We start from the raw sequence: 19,607 nt of genomic DNA, 5'->3' as shown, positions 1-19,607 counted from the left end.
TACAAATAATATCTTTGTTCAGCAAGAATCACAGGGTTCAAGTTTCGACCATAGGTATGAGTGAGACACGCAGTCCCTAAGTACATAATAAGGACATTTACTATCTTAATTGTGCAAATATGTTATGAATGCTGTATAATACTGTTTCTTTTTATTGTACATTCATGGGTTTTTAATAAAATTTTCAAGACAGGTTTGAAATCAGACTCACACACAGTCATCTGGTAACAGTAAACTTTTATTGATATAAAAAGCAGTTAAAATCCACGGTCTCCCATAATATGGAGATCTAGTTGATGAAGAGATCCCATATTATCAGGACTCAAGTGTAAATTATGGTTAATCTGTAGGCTTGTTTTGGTTGTTTTTATGGATAGCAAAAAATCTTTACTAGATGATGTATACTGGGTTTTCACATACAGGATCACTTACTTTCCCTCAAAGATGAAATTTCTTTGAACAGATACTATTAGTTGAGAACACAAAGGTTTATTTTTAATGACATAATGCCTTCCACCTGTAATTAATTAATGGAAAAAAGCTGTCAAGTTTGAACATTTTGCTTTTAAAACTGCATAAAAGTTATACACTAATTTGCAAAAAAACATTAATGTTCCATATTCCTAAGACCATTATTTCTCAAAATCATACAAGTTTCCATATACAAATGTTTGAAAAAATAAAAAATAAAAACAGTCCCAGGTGTGTGGAGGTATTAGAGGAAGGGAAAAGATTCTGTGAATGAAAGAATGCCATTTTTGTATTTCATAATTTGATCTTGTCTAAAATGCATGTTTTTCCTCCAACTGAGAGATCCGTTTCCTACAGGGAATCATTGGATTTTCCTAGAATGAAATGCTTAGTGCCAGCCCTATCACCGTAACTGGGAGTTCTGAAGTTAACCTGACTGTATCTATCTTCCTGTTGTGACTCAGCGTCGCAAAAGTGAGTGCTAACACCAAGATGTTTTTCTTTTTAATCTCTCCTAAATACTTTCTCTTCTAGAGAACAATTCTATCATAAAATGTCAAAATTGGAAGAGAATAAAAGAAAAAATAGCAAATTCAATCATTTCTAAATATAATAAGCAATAGCCATAGTTTTACCCGTTGTTATTATTCCTGTATTGCTAATATAATGTAAAAACACATCAGTTATGCTGTTGGCTTTACTCTCACAAAGTCTTTGTGATGAAGTTTTTGGGTGTTATTTCCAGTGTGCTGTAATTACCAGTGAGAATACTGAATGGAATGTTCATACTTATACAATTTATTAAGATAGTTGGTTTATGTAAGTCAAAGCACTTGTAATACATTATAATCTTTATATGTGTAGGAGCCTGGGTATATATATTTTTTTCTTTTTCTTTTTGTGAGAGTGAGAGACAGGAAGGGAGAGAGAGGGTAAGAGAGAGTAAGAAGCATAAACTCTGGGAGTTCTGTGCATTGATTGCTTCCAGGAGAGGGAAGAGAGAGCAAGAAGAATCAACTTGCAGTTGCTTTCACTTTAGTTGTACATGGAGCTTCTTGTACATGCCTTGATTGGGGCGGTGCCAGTGTTCCCTTGCTCAAGCCAGAGACCTTTGGGCTCAAGCCGGCAAGCTCTGGGAGTGTGTGGACAATTCCCCTGGTTCAAGCCAGTGACCCTGCACTCAGAGCTAGTGACCTCAGCATACACCACCACTGGTCAGGCAAGCCTTGATAAATATTTTTCTATTAAAAGTCTATTATAACTGGTTGGCTCAGCAGTAGAAGATTGGCCTAGTGTGTGAAAGTCCAGGGTTTGATTCCTGGCCAGAACACACAGGAGAAGCGCCCATCTCCTTCTCCACCCTTCTCCCTCTCCTTCGTCTCTATCTCTCTCTTCCTCTCCCACAACCAAGGCTCCATTGGAGCAAAGTTGGCCCGGGCACTGAGGATGGCTCCATAGCCTCCACCTCAGGTGCTAGAATGGCTCCAGCCTCAATGGAGCAATGCCCCAGATGAGCCGAGCATCCCCCCCCCCCCCGGGAATGCTGGGTGGATCCCTGTCGGGCGCATACAGGAGTCTGTCTGACTGCCTCTCCAACTTCGCTTCAACTTTGCAAAAATACAAAAAAAAACCCCACATCTATTATAATCCTAATGTAACTTTTTCTTATAACCCAATCATTTATTTATTCATTTCAATATTTACTTACTCATCATGATCTTGATTACATCTCTGCTATAAGACTGTATTGCTAAATAGATTTCTTTTCTTTAGTGCTTCAAGAAAATTGGCTCACTTTAAAGTTTAGGAGATTCTGTAAACACTTTAATATTTTTTTTCTGTTGATTTCCACAGAGCTCACATCCAGGGCTCCCATCCGACCCATGTTCTGCCAAGGATGTTGGGGTCTGTCGCCTGGTCAATCAAGCACTTCACTTGAGCCTCTTCTGAAAGTCCATTTGCTGGTTCTCGGGCACGAATGTTGTGATCCTTGTTTCCTCGTGCTACAGCCACATAATCATCAAAGGCAGGTAACTTCTCGTGGCCCAGACGTAACTCATCACTGGAAAAAATATTAAACAAACACAAAAACACAAACCATCCATTATTTTTTGCTTTGTTGTCTGCATTCCAACCTATCAAACATTCACTCTCATAACTTATAGAATATTTCTGTTGCTCATAACCTGCAGTGAAGAGATTCAATTTGTAAAAGAACAGAACACAAAAAATGCTGCTTGCTATTAATGTTTGTCTACATGTTTTTGTGCTGGTCCATGCTTTCTTTTCTCTTGGGTGTGTACTGAGGAGTCAGACTGATGAGTTCAATAGTAAATTCTATGTTTACATTGTTGAGAAGCCGCCGGGCCGCTCTCTTCCACAGCAGCCGTACACTTTACCTTCCTACCAGCAACATAGGAAGGCTCCCGCTCCTGCGCACCCTCACCGACACTACTTATATTCCAGTCATTTTAATTAGTGGGTGTGAAGTGGCATCTCTTTTGTATTTCTCTGATGATAACTTATGTTAAGCATTCATTTGTAAAATGAGAATAGGACTAAAATCATAGGACAAATGTAAAGTTCTTATCACTTTATACAGCATTTAGAAATTCTTCAGTATATGGTAGCATCTAGTGCTTCGTATTTTTCTACAAATAATAATCTTACCAAGTAATAACTGCTGGATTGGCACCTGTTAACTTTCTCTTAGCATAGTGTATCTTCTGACGTGGATACCAACTTTTTTCTGTTACATTTACTTCTTGAATCCATGATCCTCCTTTTTTCAGCATTTTCTGTTCAAAATTCTAAAGGAAAAGAAAATGATTTGGTTTTTTTTTCTTCTTCCTGTAATTGTATATATGATCACATTCAAACAGATTAAACAAGTAATGATCTTAAAATAAACATTTTGCCTGACCAGGCAATGGTGCAGTGGATAGAGTGTCGGATTGGGACGTGGAGGACCCAGGTTTGAAACCCCGAAGTTGCCAGCTTGAGTGCAGGCTCATATGGTTTGAGCAAGCCTCATCACTTTGAGCCTGAGGTCGCTGGCTTGAGCCAGGGGTCACTCAGTCTGCTGTAGCCCCCCAGTCAAGGCACATATGAGAAAGCGGTTGATGAACAACTAAGGTGCCGCAATGAAGAACTGATGTTTCTCATCTCTCTCCCTTCCTATCTGTCTGTCCCTACCTGTCCCTCTCTCTGTCTCTCTGACTCTGTCACAAAAAAAATAAAAAAATAAACATCTCTATAACTGGGTGAGCTCTACAGCTTTTTTATACAAATTCTAATGGTAGTACACAGAACAGTGACAATGATCTTGAGGAACTGTAGTTAGGCTTAAAATATCACTCCCTATATAAAGGATGTCACAGCTAAGCTTCACTCTTTTGGGGTCATATTATAAAGAACCTTGAGATAAAAAAAAAAGCACTATTTGTCTTTATGATCAAGGAAGACTTCATGTGTGACAGATTTTAAAATAAAAGTTGCCTTTGAGAGAAATCAGACCCAGTATCAATGGGTCCATATTTCCTCTCCTAGACAGAAATACACTCAATTGGAACAACAGTTTTGTCCAAAAAAAGGTTATGTTTTTTATCTGGTTTTCAGCCCAATGACCCCAAATGTTAATTTCAAGAAATGCTGTATAAAACCATGTAAATATTTTAGTAAACAAAATTTGATGTATTTCCTTTTTATAAAAGTAGATGTCAGATCAATCGCTGGTGGGTACAATGCAGTAAAAGGGAAAGTGTATACAAACAACCCTACTTTCCAGTCGAAGGAAGGTTCCTTCACAAACACATCCATGGTGGTAATAAGAAGCGTGAGGTGTGAGCGAAAGGCTCTCAGTGCGTGCACCATGACACTGTACATAACACCTGTTTCTTTCATTGGTAACATCAGATTGATAAATTGGCGAGTTAGACGAAAAGGCATCAGCTCAGGAACTGGCAGAAACTAAAGAAAAAAGAATACATGCAAGAAACAGAATATATTAAATAGGAACCTCAAAGTAACAGGCACAAACAAAACATCTTCCCATAGTTACTATTCATATTTAGTGAGAGTATAAACTCCTTTTCAAAATCAGCTATACAGATATGAATTTACTGTGCCTAAGAGTAATCAACGGAATCATCCTTGTATTGTAACGCAAGAACCTATGTGCATAGGAACACACAGCGTAGAGAGATTTAGAAGTGCTATTTAAGGCACTCAGAGTTTAATGTCAGAGAAAACATCTGTGTCATATCTTGTATAAGATAAAATGAGTATAGGGCTTCATGAAACTTCCTTATAGTCTTTCTTCTCTTTTTATTTATTTTTATTTATTTATTTTTTGTATTTTTCTGAAGCTGGAAACAGGGAGAGACAGTCAGACAGACTCCCGCATGCGTCCGACCGGGATCCACCCGGCACGCCCACCAGGGGCGATGCTCTGCCCACCAGGGGGCGATGCTCTGCCCCTCCGGGGCGTCGCTCTGCCACGACCAGAGCCACTGTAGCGCCTGGGGCAGAGGCCAAGGAGCCATTCCCAGCGCCCGGGCCATCTTTGCTCCAATGGAGCCTCGGCTGCGGGAGGGGAAGAGAGAGACAGAGAGGAGGGAGGGGGTGGGGGTGGAGGAGCAAATGGGCGCTTCCCCCATGTGCCCTGGCCGGGAATCGAACCCGGGTCCCCCGCACGCCAGGCCGACGCTCCACTGCTGAGCCAACCGGCCAGGGCCTATAGTCTTCTCTTTTTAGAGGAACACGTTTTATTCTTAGCTCTGATTATAAATTTATCATCACACTTTCCATAACTTGTCTGAACCAGGACAAAATGAAGTTGAGAATATCCCTTTCTGCAAAAATGTCCAATTTAATGTTCACGACAAAAGTGACCCAATGGATGTGTCATTTCTTCTTTAAAAACTATCCATTTCCAGAGGGTGTTACAAAGTCCTATCACAATTCTAAACTAGCCAAGAACAATGAGAGTTAGATGAGCATACCTGAGTAGCTGATCCAAATGCATGTCCAAAGTCAATTCCGATCATTCCACCTGTATCCATGCTCACCATGAAATTGTTCAGGTGTCTGTCTCCGATGCCCAGGATCCAGTGGCTAATGCACATCAGGGCATGAGAGCTGGCAAAGTGGGAGCGGAGAGCCAGAAAGGCCTCCGGGCCCGTACTCATCTTCAGAAAGGCACGCCTGGGAGAAGGAGACACAAATTCTGTGGTCTCTGCTATGCTACCAGCTGGTTGATGAAGTCAGAAATATACTTACTTTAAGAGATCAGCTGGCACTTTACTTTCTCTGTTTCTGAACGATGTGACTGTTTCAGTACGACTAGCTACCCTATGATTTAATAATAGAAAATGTCTGATTAGAACAAACTTCTTGTGGTGAGAAATTTAAAATTCTTAGTTTACGTTTTACATTTCAATTCAAACATCAGATAATTAGATTTTGATGGTATCTCTGAAGTAAAGCTTTTGAAGAAACGACAGTATATATGCAACTCTGAGAAGCATGAAGTAGTTATAAAAAGGAAGATCAAAACAAACTTACTTAAACATTAGCATGTAAGCACCAACATTATTTTTCCCAGACATCTTTGTCAGCCAGTTGTTATATTCAAATGGCGGTGCCTTGGGATCACTAACAAATAGGAAAAAGGGAATCAGCATTAGGGAGATATTTAGCATTATATGATTTTAGAGGCAAGGATAAACAAGAAATTTCAATATATCATTATTCATTCTTTATTTCTCTTAAAGAAACAAAAGCTATTTCCTATGTAAAAATTCAGGCACAAAACCATCATATACAATAATTTTCTCACTTCATATATGATGACCTTAAATATAAGTGTTCATAATCTTGGCATATGGTTCTAAAACTCTTGTCCTAGAAAAGAACCATAACAGGATAAAAGTAATGTATGCAACTTATTTAAAATAGGCAAGAAATGTTAAGCCATACTACCATTTCAAACAAAAAAACTCAACATACTGTTGAAGACAGATTAAGTCTGTTTTTGTTGTTTAAAACATTGCCCTACTCTTTTTCACTATTTCCAATATGCAGATTTAGAACAATATTTTCCTAGATGACAGTGGATTTGAATTAAATCTGAAAAGCTGTTTTCCTTTTTTTCTTAAGTCAGAGCCTTGACTCTTATGTTTTGTATTTTTTAAAAATGATTTTAGAGACAGAAGAGGGGTGAAGAGAGAGAGAGAGAGATGACAGGTAGATAGAGAAATAGATAGAAACAAAAAACAGGAACATCACCCTGTTTCTGCATGTGCTCTGCCTGGGGAGCAAACCCACAACCTCCACGTATTGGGATGATGCACTAACCAATCTGAGCTATCCCACCAGGGTGAAAGCTGTTTCAATAATTCTTTTTATTTATTTATTTATTTTTATTAATTTTTAGAGGAGAGAGAGGGAGAGAGAAAGAGAGAGAGAAAGAGAGAGAGAGAAGGGGGAGGGAGGAGCAGGAGGCATCAATTCCCATATGTGCCTTGACCAGGCAAGCCCAGGGTTTTGAAACAGTGACCTCAGCGTTTCCAGGTTGACGCTTTATCCACTGCGCCACCACAGGTCAGGCTCAATAATTCTTCATAGGCAAAAGGAAGTATCTGGGCAGTTGGAAACAATGTGATATTAGTATGTTTAGCCACTTTGGGGTTTGTGTCAAAAGCTTTAACAAGTTTTCCTAATACAATCTAAGAAAAATTTTGCAACATTTTACTTACTAGTTCAATCATTTAAGTTGAATAATTTCTTTTTTTTTTAAATTTATTTATTCATTTTAGAAAGGAGAGAGAGAGGGGGAGAGAGAGAGAGAGAGAGAGAGAGAGAGAGAGAGAGAGAGAGAGAGAGAGAGAGAGGGAGAGGAGAGAGACAGAGAGAGAAAGGGGGGAGAGGAGCAGGAAGCATCAACTCCCATATGTGCCTTGACCAGGCAAGCCCAAGGTTTCAAACTGGCGACCTCAGCATTTCCAGGTCGATGCTTTATCCACTGCGCCACCACAGGTCAGGCAAAGTTGAATAATTTCTGAGTTGCTACTAACTTAATTTCATAAATAGACACTCATTTTCTTTTTTTTTTTTTTTTTGTATTTTTCTGAAGTTGGAAACCGGGAGGCAGTTAGACTCCCGCATGCGCCCGACAGGAATCCACCCGGCATGCCCACCAGGGGGCGATGCTCTGCCCATCTGGGGCGTCGCTCTGTTGCAACCAGAGCCACTCTAGCGCCTGAGACAGAGGCCACAGAGCCATCCTCAGCGCCCGGTCAAACTTTGCTCCAATGGAGCCCCGGCTGTGGGAGGGGAAGAGAGAGACAGAGAGGAAGGAGAGGGGGAGGGGTGGAGAAGCACCCACCCCTTCTCCTGTGTGCTCTGGCTGGGAATCGAATCCAGGACTCCTGCACACCAGGCCAACGCTCTACCACTGAACCAACCGGCCAGGGCTAGACACTCATTTTCAACTAAATTCTCTCCTAGTTTCAACTGGGATGAAAACCTTATTTTGAAAAACTATAATATGTAAAGAAAAAAATAGCAATGATTTTTAGTAATGGGGTTGGAACTCACTTGTTTTAAAAAGGTAGTGGGAAATAATTTACACAATTCTACATTTGAAAAGCACTTTAAACTCTGTTGATACCTATGTTTATCTTATGCATTTTACCTACTATCCCATCTTACAAATGGAGGCATAAAAATATGGGAAAGTAAGTCACTTGTCTAAGATTCCCTTTTGAGTCAGGACCATTGAGAGTTAGCACCAGAGCAAGCTTTGGGATTTCTGACTTGAGAAATACTTTTTCCTATCTTCCAGGGAAGGCAGAAACAATTCTAGACAAAGGATTTAAATAATTAGAATTAAAAGTTCGTAAACACTGTTCTAGGTAGCAACAACTATTATCCACAAATAAAGAGTTCGATCAAAATGATTAATTTTACAGAAATCATTCTTGATTGATGAGACTATTGCTCCTATAGAAATACTTTCAAAGAGAAATATGCCTTAAATCTGTTACTCTTTCTTTCTTTACTCCATAGTTTGTCATCAGAGCTTATAAACCCCTCCTTCAAAATGTCTTGCATTGTTGTCCTATCTTTCTTCCTTCCTTCCTTCCTTCCTTCCTTCCTTCCTTCCTTCCTTCCTTCCTTCCTTCCTTCCTTCCTCCCTCCCTCCCTCCCTCCCTCCTTCCCTCCCTCCCTCCCTCCCTCCTTCCCTCCCTCCCTCTTTCTCTCCCTCCCTCCCTTTCTGTATTTTTCTTAAGCGAGAAGTGGGGAGGCAGAGAGACAAACTCCCGCATGCACCCAACTGGGATCCACCCAGCAAGCCCACTAGGAGGCGATGCTCTGCCTGTCTGGAGCTGTTGCTCCATTGCAACTGGAGACATTTTACAGCCTGAGGCAGAGGCCAAGGTGCCACCTTCAGCACCTGGACAACTTGCTCCAGTGGAGCCTTGGCTGCAGGAGGGGAAGAGAGAGAGAGAGAGAGAGAGAGAGAGAGAGACACGGGAGAGGGGGAAAGGTGGAGAAGCAGATGGGTGCTTCTCCTGTGTGCCCTGACCAGGAATTGAACCCAGGACATCCACATGTTAGGCTGACGCTCTACCACTAAGCCAACTGGCCAGGGCCATTGTTGTACTTATTTTTCTTTACAGAAACAAAATACAAATAAAAAACATTTCTGATTAGCTATGCCACTTATATGGGTAACCTAGGACAAGCTACTTATGGGCCTTAGCTTCCTCATTTGAACAGAGGTGATAAAAACAACCTTGTAGGTTTTATAAAATATAAATGACTTCATACACATTAAGAACTGAGAATAGTACCGAGCACACAGAAAATGTTTAATGAAATGTTAGCTGCTATTCTTTTTTTTTTAGCTGCTATTCTTACTTGTTTTACTTCCTTCATGATTTTCCTTTTTTTTCCCCAAAGTTAATACATTTCTTTAATTGTGGTAAAATATATGCAACTACTCTTTAGACTGCTTGACTCCATTTAGTTTATTCATGCAGCCAGATGCACATTAAAGCCTAGGCCAGGGGTTGGCTAAGAGTGCCAATTAAAAGGGGCCTGATAATGTGACTGGAAAAAAGAGGTGGAGGAAACTGAATTTGAAACAACTCTACTCAGAAAGAATATTATGTCTGGGTAGTAGCAGGCTGGCTGGGGTAGGCCAGGGCAGAGCTGCAGAAAATATTTAGAATCCATATTACCTTGTATAAGCTGCTTTCTCCTCTTGTGACATGTTACTCAAAAGAAGTTCCTTTAAGGTAAAAGTATTTTCAATCCATTCAATTAATCCTAATCTGAAAAGGAATAAAAAGGTTTATGAATACAAATTGCTCTTCTTTTTTAACTAGAAAAAAAGTTCTGTAGAACTCAAAGCAAAATAGATTTTTCATATCAATTCTTCACTTCCTTTCTCCATATTGAGATGAAATCACAGGTTTAGAAGTATTTATTACTTCTGCTTAGCTCTCGTCTTTGCTAAATCTAAAACACTGAATTGTCAAGTGGCCTCCAACCCCATCTTAGCAATTTTAAACAAGGAGTTGGTCCAGTGCTGAAATTTCCATTCATATAAATCAACTCTAGAATGACGATGCCCATGTGGTCATACCTGGAGGTCATGGGGATGACGTGATATATCTTTAACTGCATGTTTCTCTGACTACAAGCGGCATCTCGGGAAAGGATGACGTTCATGACCTCAAAGAGCTGCTCAACGCGTTGGTCCTGCCGCAGATCTTCACCCCCCTTCACAAGGAAAGGGTACTCTCTCTCATCGTGGCCTCGGATAATGATGCGTTTTGGTTTTCTGATAGAAGCCATTGCTTTTACCTTTAAAAATAAAAAAACAATTTTAGGTGCAGTGTAAAACACTGAGAGACTAGCCCATTACCATCATCAGCAAAAGGGTTTGAAAAGTAAGGCTGGCTGGCACACATTGTTCACAGAAAGATCTCCCTTTGAAGACAAAGTCAGGTGATATAGAGAAAAAAGAGAGAACCTAGGGTCAGTGAAATATTTCTATTACTTGTTTATGCCATACTATTGTGCCCATATAATTTTATATTCTTGGTTAAAATAATTGCTTATAAATGTGGATGCCCTTAATTAGCAACAAGCCACATACACCTTTCTACAATTACTTAGTTTTATATTATATTTTATAATGGACACATACACAAATAGTTTACTCTTCAAGTTTATTATGTCCTTAAATATGACTGATATTAAAACACTGGAAACATCAAAAAAAATCAGTCAATAAAAGAATAAAAAAACTACACACATTTAAGATCAACAGAGGAAGTTAATTGTCTTTTCTTTAGTAAAGACATATATTCACATATCTGAAGAACTAAATGCCACACACTAACAATCCTGACTGTGGTGATGGGGTCCCAAACACCGGCACCTACCCGTTCATCGAACCCGGCGATTCGAGCATGATACTCTGGCACCGGCTTTCCTTTGCCATCATACTGACCTAAGAAAAACAAAAAAGCCTTCCTAAGGGATAGCTTGTTACAGAACCCTATACTTTAAAACACCTGTTAATCTAATAAAAAAGCTAATCTAACATAAAAATTTTAATGAAAGTTTTCATCAAAGAAAATGAACTTAAAAATGCTATTATCTCAATTAGACTAAATGGAAGAATTCCAAACAGGAAAAATAAAGCATTGACTTAAAACACTGTATTATTTCAAGGAGAAGCAAGCTGCATATTAGGAGGCTTACACCGTATTTCAAATGTTTTTCTTGAAATTATCAGTATGCAATTCACAGCTGTTAATAATAACAAAGGAAAGTATTTATCCAAATGGTTTTTCATAGCCACCAGAATGAGTCACCAGATTAAAATATTTGTGTGTGTGTATGTATGGGGGGGGGGGGCACACATCTAGTGAATTCCAGGAAAAGGAACATGGAATATACCAAAAATTGCCTTTGAAAAACCATGCTGTGTTTACATCTAACCAACTTGTCTCTATCCTCAATGTCACAATTCTTTCTCTTTTTTTTTTTTTTTTTTCATTTTTCTGAAGCTGGAAACGGGGAGAGACAGTCAGACAGACTCCCGCATGCGCCCGACCGGGATCCACCCGGCACGCCCACCAGGGGCGACGCTCTGCCCACCAGGGGGCGATGCTCTGCCCATCCTGGGCGTCGCCATGTTGCGACCAGAGCCACTCCAGCGCCTGGGGCAGAGGCCAAGGAGCCATCCCCAGCGCTCGGGCCATCTTTGCTCCAATGGAGCCTTGGCTGCGGGAGGGGAAGAGAGAGACAGAGAGGAAAGCGCGGCGGAGGGGTGGAGAAGCAAATGGGCGCTTCTCCTGTGTGCCCTGGCCGGGAATCGAACCCGGGTCCTCCGCACGCTAGGCCGACGCTCACAATTCTTTCTCTTGAAGGTAAGTTATTTATCATTATCTTATCACTTTAACACGGGAGTAGTCAACCTTTTTATACCTACCGCACACTTTTGTATCTTTGTTAGTAGTACAATTTTCTAACTGCCCACCGATTCCACAATAATGGTGATTTATAAAGTAGGGAAGTAACTTTACTTTATAAAATTTATAAAGCAGAGTTACAGCAAGTTAAAGCATATAATAATAATTACTTATCAAGCACTTTATATCAGATTTTTGCTAAGTTTGGCAGAATAAATCTTTATGAAACAACTTACTATATAGTTAAATCTTTTTACTTACACTTTGGTTGTTCCGCTACCGCCCACCATGAAAGCTGGAACGCCCACTAGTGGGCGGTAGGGACCAGGTTGACTACCACTGCTTTAAAAGGACCAACATGCACTTCCCAAGAAGTGATTTGCATCTATACGTATATTCAGAGGCAGATTTAATGGTGGGTGCACAGGTATATGCCCTGGGTTCCGATATTTTTTTAAGCTTTATTTTTATTTTATTTTATTTTATTTTACAGTGACAGAGAGAGAGTCAGAGAGAGGGATAGATAGGGATAGACAGGAACAGAGAGATGAGAAGGATCAATTATTAGTTTTTCATTGCGACACCTTAGTTGTTCATTGATTGCTTTCTCATATGTGCCTTGATCGTGGGGCTACAGCAGATCAAGTAACCCCTTGCTTGAACCAGTGACCTTGGGTCCAAGACGGTGAGCTTTGCTCAAACCAGATGAGTCCACACTCAAGCTGGCAAACTCCGGTTCTCAAACCTGGGCCCTCTGCATCCCACTCTGACGCTCTATCTATTGCACCACTGCCTGGTCAGGCCCTGGGCCCCGACTTCTGAAGGGCCCCACAAAACCCCTACTTTACACTTTTTTCTAATGACACCAAGTTTGGTTTCATATGAGCAATTTTAACATTAATAGTACATAATATTTTTTATTTTTTTAAAAATATGGTTAACATGTATTTTTATTTTTCCTGTCTCTCTCTTTAAAGGGCCCAATATTTTCTTCTGCACCAGGGGCTTCAACCGACCTTAATCCGCCTCTGTGTATATTATATTTCTGAGGAAAAGTTATCCAGGAGCAAAGCTTGGGTATGTTTAAAATAAATTACCAGTTACCATTATTATTAGATAGAAATCTGAACACTTGTCTTGATCAGAAATATAAAAAAAACTATAATCTAATTAGAGGTGGACATTGGGTAAACTGCACTTATTCAAAGTAATTATAAATTTTCTAATGATGAAAAATATGAAGTTTTAAAATGAAAAATTCAGTAACTATCAAGATTCTGATATTTCAGAAATCAAAAGTTCTTACTACATATTCTCCTTAAAGTAGTTTTGCCACTTCTAAAGGTTAACTCACCAGGAATCTCCAGTTCATTTCTCAGGAATTCAACTCTGAAGTCACTCATCCAGGGTGAGTATTCTTTCAGATTCCCAGGTGGTTTTGAGTATTTGTTCATTTTTAAAAGTAGTGAGTTGGCAATGTCATTGAAGTCACAAAGCTTCATTCCAGGTAGCTTAGAACCTCCTCTCCCAAAGAGTCTATCAAACTCTTTTCCAAAAGCCTGAAATTAATGACTTAAATATTAATGTTTGAGGTGAATCTGAACTTTGGAAAAGTTATAACTTATGATATACACTTATGAATGTTTACAAGTAACCAATTAGTTTTTCTGTGCTTTGACAATTTATAGTTTTGCTTTCCTTGAATATTCCAACACTGTGAAACACCTGAAGCCTGTCTTTTGTTTGTGTTCCTTTGAAAAGATAGAAAGAATATGGTTGGTAGTGACTTCTACCCATAAATTTCAATAAGGCTTTAAAAACTTGGGAAAGTCATTTACCCTCTTTGTGCTTACTGTCCAGTTATTGATCTTTATAACAGGAGTAGTTAGAAACAGAGCATAAAATAAATGGAGTAATTCAATTAAAATGAAGTCATTAAGTATCCATCACTGCTGAAGAGAAAAGTATCAGAATGTTGCGTTCCCTAGTAAGAGTCTTTCAAGTCATTATATTGGATCACAAACCAGTGTAAACATTAGATAGTTTATATTTCTATTATTAGAAGTACTTTATCTTGGAACATATCAAATATTTCTTTGTATTAGTCTCTACTCAAATATTTAAATTACAATCCTAATATCAAAATAAAAATACAAAACAAGAGTTTTACCACATTTGAAACTAACTACAACATACTGATGTATATGCTCTATTTTAAGACAATTCATTGCAGGAAAACTGACGTACATAAAACAAATTTCTTCTTTGATCTATAGAAACAGTATACAACTTTTAGAATACATGGAAAGAATGGTTATTTCTCAAAAATAACCAGCATCAACTATATATCTGAATGACATTATGTCCTTAGGACCTTCTAACGTGAGATTTGAGGCAATTCTGTTTTGATAGATTCTTATTTTAATTAATGCAAATTATTTGATTTGGTATAAAGTAGAAAGTTCTGAACTGATTTTCCAAGGAAGCTCAAGGTAAGTATCATGTCTAGTAGGAACAGAAGAGGTAGGTCTCTGCCACTGACATTTTCCGTGGGTTAGAGTTGGGCATATCAGCACTCAGCAGCAGCTGGGAACAACAGTGAGCGGTTTATACTAAGATAGTTTCAGGGCAGAGTCTTAATGGTATTCAGCATGCAGGGAAAGGAAGTGGCTATGAATTCAGAGGGTTTTTTTTTGTTTTTGTGTGTGTGTGCGCGCAAAATTTTGTCTTTTAAAAAAAATTTTTTTTTTTTACAGGGACAGAGAGAGTCAGAGAGAGGGACAGATAGGGACAGACAGGAACGGAGAGAGATGAGAAGCATCAATCATCAGTTTTTCAATGCGACACCTTAGTTGTTCATTGATTGCTTTCTCATATGTGCCTTGACCGTGGGCCTTCAGCAGACCGAGCAACCCCTTGCTCGAGCCAGCGACCCTGGGTCCAAGCTGGTGAACTTTTTTTTTTTTTGCTCAAGCCAGATGAGCCCGCGCTCAAGCTGGCAACCTCAGGGTCTCGAACCTGGGTCCTTCTGCATCCCACTCCGACGCTCTATCCACTGTGCCACCGCCTGGTCAGGCGAATTCAAAGGTTTAACATGCAGTCTTTTCTGGGGGCTGTGTAGTCTTATTCTAACATGAGGCAATGAACAGGACTGCTGCAGACATTGTCACTCTGGTTAAGGAGACAGGCAGGTAAAAAAAACTCTAGTGCAACACCTCTTCTCATTCTGGGTAGAAGCTAGAGCTTATTGGAAAGCAGAACAGATTAAGGAAGTTTAGGAACCAGAGGGGGCTACAGCAGAGAGAGTGACCCCTTGCTCAAGCCAGCGACCTTGGGCTCAAGCTGGTGACCTCAGGGTTTCGAACCTGGGTCCTCCACGTCCCAATTCAACACTCTATCCACTGCGCCTGATCAGGCCAGCCTGCTGCCTATTTTTATAAGTAAAACTTTATTGGAATCCTGTCAGACATGACTTTCATTTACATACTGTCTAGGCATCTTTTTGCATTATAACAGCAGATGTGAGTAGCCATGACACCAGACAGACATGGCCTGCAAAGCTGAAAATCTGGGCTTTACAGAAAATGTGTGCCTAATACATTTCCAAATATTCTTTAATTGTATACATTTTATTAATGCTAGTATATTAGTTTTAAGTACATTTACAATATATGTATCCTAAAAGTCAAGATAAAGTAATAAATTTCTGTATTTCATTTTATGCATATTATTATGCTCCACCCTTATCATATGTGTCTCAGTATTGCTCCACACTGAGTATGCATGGGTCTCAGAATAGGAAGTACAGAACAGGCAAATCTATAGTTTAGTGGTTGCCTGGGGCTGGCAGGAGATGAGGGTGAGGAGTAATTGCTAACAGGTATGGGGTTTCTTTTAATGAGTGATGAAAATATTCTAAAATTGATGTGGTGAGATTTGCATAATAAAAACTATAGCACTGTAGGCCCTGGCCGCTTGGCTCAGCAGTAGAGCGTCGGTCTGGCATGTGGGGGACCCAGGTTTGATTCCATGCCAGGGCACATAGGAGAAGCGCCCATTTGCTTCTCCACCCCACCCCCCTACTTCCTCTCTGTCTCTCTCTTCCCCTCCCGCAGCCAAGGCTCCATTGGAGCAAAGATGGCCCGGGCGCTGGGGATGGCTCCTTGGCCTCTGCCCCAGGCGCTAGAGTGGCTCTGTTCGTGGCAGAGCGACGCCCCGGAGGGGCAGAGCGTCGCCCCCTGGTGGGCGTGCCAGTTGGATCCCGGTGGGGTGCATGCAGGAGTCTGTCTGACTGTCTCTCCCCATTTCCAGCTTCAGAAAAATACAAAAAAAAACCCCCAAAAAACAAAACAAAACAAAACTATAGCACTGTACATGTACACTATAAATGAACTGTAAGGTATGTGATATATGAATTCTATCTTAATGAATTAGTTATTAAATAAAACAGAAGCGAGAAAGATCTTCCTTTGTACTAGAGATTGTGAAACTTGAGAACTCCACCAACATGAGTACCAGGACTTCTCTAAGCTCTTCAACTTTCTGAGGGTCAATGAATAAAGGCAGTTTGATCAAAATCGGGGGGAAAATTCAGTGTGATGAATGCTAAAAGGGGAGCTCAGAGGTCCTTTAGGCAGCAGAGAGGAAGGGGTTCAAGGAGGGGCTGTAAAGGAGAAATAATGCAAAGCCGCATCTCTAAGGATCAATTCTCCGGATGCATAAGGGACAGAAGAAAAAATTCATTTAAGAGGGAGCAACAAGCACACGACATGGTGGTATAAGATATGTACATGTCAGCTCTGGCCAGTTGGCTCAGTGGTAGAGCGTCGGCCTGGCATGCAGGAGTCCCGGGTTCGATTCCTGGCCAGGGCACACAGGAGAAGCGCCCAATGCTTCTCCACCCTTCCTCCTCTCCTTCCTCTCTGTCTCTCCCTTCCCCTCCCGCAGCCAAGGCTCCATTGGAGCAAAGTTGGCCCGGGCGCTGAGGATGGCTCTTTGGCCTCTGCCTCAGGCGCTAGAATGGCTCTGGTTGCAACAGAGCGATCCCCAGATGGGCAGAGCATCGCCCCCTGCTGGGCATACCAGGTGAATCCCGGTCGGGCGCATGTGGGAGTCTGTCTGACTGCCTCCCCGTTTCCAACTTCAGAAAAATACAAAAAAAAAAAAAAAAAAAAAAAAAAAAGATATGTACATGTCAAGGCTCATTCGATCTCCACTTGCTCCAAGAAGATTTCCTGATTCACTCCAAACTGAGGTGCGTTGCTCTTCCTTTCAACTCTAGAACAACTTTAAAAATAGGTCTCACATTTGTTTGAATTCAGAAACGGGTTCAATCTTCTCTTTGTATCTCTTGTAGCACCCAGGAACAGAGATAAGTGCTCACTAATAGTTAACTACATAAAATACAAATATTTTCTTGATCTAATATTCAGATCATTTTGAGAATTATAAATATGAAACTACATGTAACCTTCACATATATCTAAAAATCTGAGCATGAAGAACACAGTGTAATAAAAACGCCAAGATTTTACTTTTTGCCCTACTTGCCAAAATATGACTTAAAAATGTCATCAATATCTCAGAGAAAGCATCAGATCTAAAGAAAGTTTACAGATTCAACAGGCATTTTAAAACCAGAATTGCTGCCCTGGCCGGTTGGCTCAGTGGTAGAGCGTCGGCCTGGTGTGCAGGAGTCCCGGGTTCGATTCCCAGCCAGGGCACACAGGAGAGGCGCCCATCTGCTTCTCCACCCCTCCTCCTCTCCTTCCTCTCTGTCTCTCTCTTCCCCTCCCGCAGCCGAGGCTCCATTGGAGTAGAGATGGCCCGGGCGTTGGGAATGACTCCTTGGCCTCTGCCTCAGGCGCTAGAGTGGCTCTGGTCGTGACAGAGCGATGCCCCGGAGGGGCAGAGCATCACCCCCTGGTGGGCGTGCCGGGTGGATCCCAGTCGGGCGCATGCGGGAGTCTGTCTGACTGTCTCCCCGTTTCCAGCTTCAGAAAAATATAAAAAAAAAACCCCCAAAAAAACAAACAAAAAAACCCCCAGAATTGCTAACAAACCAGCCAATATAAGTATTGATCTTCACACTAATACTATTATCAGGGCAGGATGCCATGTACCCATACCTGAATAAACTTCCTTCTGAAAGTCCCGGTGCCTGGGGCCTCTGGGTCTCCCAAGGCTGCATACATTCTTTCATACATCTTTTCAATATTCTTTTTATTTACAGGGCTTTTTGATAATTCAACTCTGATATCATCAGTCCAGTCCTATACAGGGGATGGGGGAGAAAAGAGAAAAATCAAGCTCGATTGTAAGTAGGTTTTATCTAAATTCTATGTTTTGTGCCCTAGAAAATGTAATATTACCTTAAAGATCATTTCAGGATTAGAGAGTTGTTCTAAGGCGTTAATAAAATCTTGAATCACTCCTCCTTGATCCAACTTAATTTTAATCCTACAAAAAATTACCAAGTTTAGATAATCAAACATCTTCCACAGATCAAGGCCTATAATTTATAATTACTTTTATAATATAGAAAACTATATATAACCAATTACATAGTCTAGGGCAGAAGCAATTTAAAAATTCTATCTAATGTTAGATGAAGGACAAAGTATGTACAGTGGTACCCTCTTATTCACAGTTTCCATGTTATCAGGTACCCATGGTTAACTGCAATCCAAAAATAATGGAAAAAATCCTGAAATAAACAATTCATAAGTATTATATGTCTTCTTGTGCTGTCCCACCTGGGACATGAATCATCGCTCTGTCCAGCACATCCACCCTTCATCTCATCACTTAGGCATTGTATCATCTCACAGTATCACCAGTAAGGTGTACAGTACAATACCATATTTGTGAGAGAGATCACGTTCACATCGCTTTTATTACAGTATGTTGTCATAATTGTTGTTTTATTACTTATTATCAATCTCTTACTGTGCCTAATTTATAAATTAAACTTTATCATAGATATTTTTGTTTAAGAAAAAACAAAGTATATATAGACGTTTGGTACATCCTGAAATTTCAGGCATCCACTGAGGGTCCTGGAACGGAATGTATTCCTCGTGAATAAAGGGAAACTACTGTGTTCTCTAAGGAGGTGAGCTTCTTAGATAAAAGTAAACCTTCTTGCAAATAAGAACAACATTTTGATGTATACAATTTGATACATACAGTTCTGAAATTATGTTATAAAAGAAAAGCCACTTTGGACACATTTTCAAGCCTTTTTTCTTTTTTTTGCTTAAAAAAAAATTAATTGTTGCAGTTGACTCTGCTGAAAGGCCACGGGGTGGGGCACTAGCAGTGGCAGATGGTGTGTGCACAACCGATCCATAGACAAACGATGACAAAGCTATGCCTAAACCTTTATTGTCTTCTCAGAAACAAAACATTAAATACAGCAAATCGGCCCCTAACAACAACAAAAAAGCTTTTGATAGAGACTGTCAACTAAAATACCATGCATTTATGAAGTATTCTTTCAAAAGTAATAGACCATTGCTAGTTATGTCTCTACTTATGTATCAACTGAAGAAGTGAAAGAATACTTCAGTCTACTGCAGTGGTTCTCAAAGTGTGCGCCAGGGCGCACTGCTGTGCCCTATGGTGTTCCAGAGAAATATG

At 40.2% G+C, this 19,607-nt stretch overlaps 1 protein-coding gene across 2 annotated transcripts in view; it reads right to left on the bottom strand.

Moving 5' to 3' along the window:
- Positions 1 to 2,266: 2,266 nt before the first annotated feature.
- PRKDC (protein kinase, DNA-activated, catalytic subunit) overlaps positions 2,267 to 19,607 on the bottom strand; it is a 282,873-nt gene continuing 265,532 nt past the window's right edge. For both annotated transcript variants that reach the window (XM_066379091.1, XM_066379092.1), the window contains exons 75-86: positions 18,338 to 18,425; positions 18,095 to 18,238; positions 13,321 to 13,525; positions 10,932 to 10,999; positions 10,127 to 10,347; positions 9,720 to 9,812; positions 6,037 to 6,126; positions 5,752 to 5,823; positions 5,475 to 5,676; positions 4,252 to 4,440; positions 3,142 to 3,281; positions 2,267 to 2,533 (exon numbers count right to left, since the gene is read on the bottom strand). In XM_066379091.1, the coding sequence (XP_066235188.1) occupies positions 2,329 to 2,533; positions 3,142 to 3,281; positions 4,252 to 4,440; positions 5,475 to 5,676; positions 5,752 to 5,823; positions 6,037 to 6,126; positions 9,720 to 9,812; positions 10,127 to 10,347; positions 10,932 to 10,999; positions 13,321 to 13,525; positions 18,095 to 18,238; positions 18,338 to 18,425 (1,717 nt within the window). In that variant the 3' untranslated portion in view covers positions 2,267 to 2,328. The remainder of the gene's footprint in view (positions 2,534 to 3,141; positions 3,282 to 4,251; positions 4,441 to 5,474; positions 5,677 to 5,751; positions 5,824 to 6,036; positions 6,127 to 9,719; positions 9,813 to 10,126; positions 10,348 to 10,931; positions 11,000 to 13,320; positions 13,526 to 18,094; positions 18,239 to 18,337; positions 18,426 to 19,607) is intronic.

Source organism: Saccopteryx leptura, chromosome 3, assembly GCF_036850995.1.
Source record: "Saccopteryx leptura isolate mSacLep1 chromosome 3, mSacLep1_pri_phased_curated, whole genome shotgun sequence".
Lineage (NCBI taxonomy): Eukaryota > Metazoa > Chordata > Mammalia > Chiroptera > Emballonuridae > Saccopteryx > Saccopteryx leptura.
This window is presented reverse-complemented; position numbering and strand designations above follow the sequence as displayed.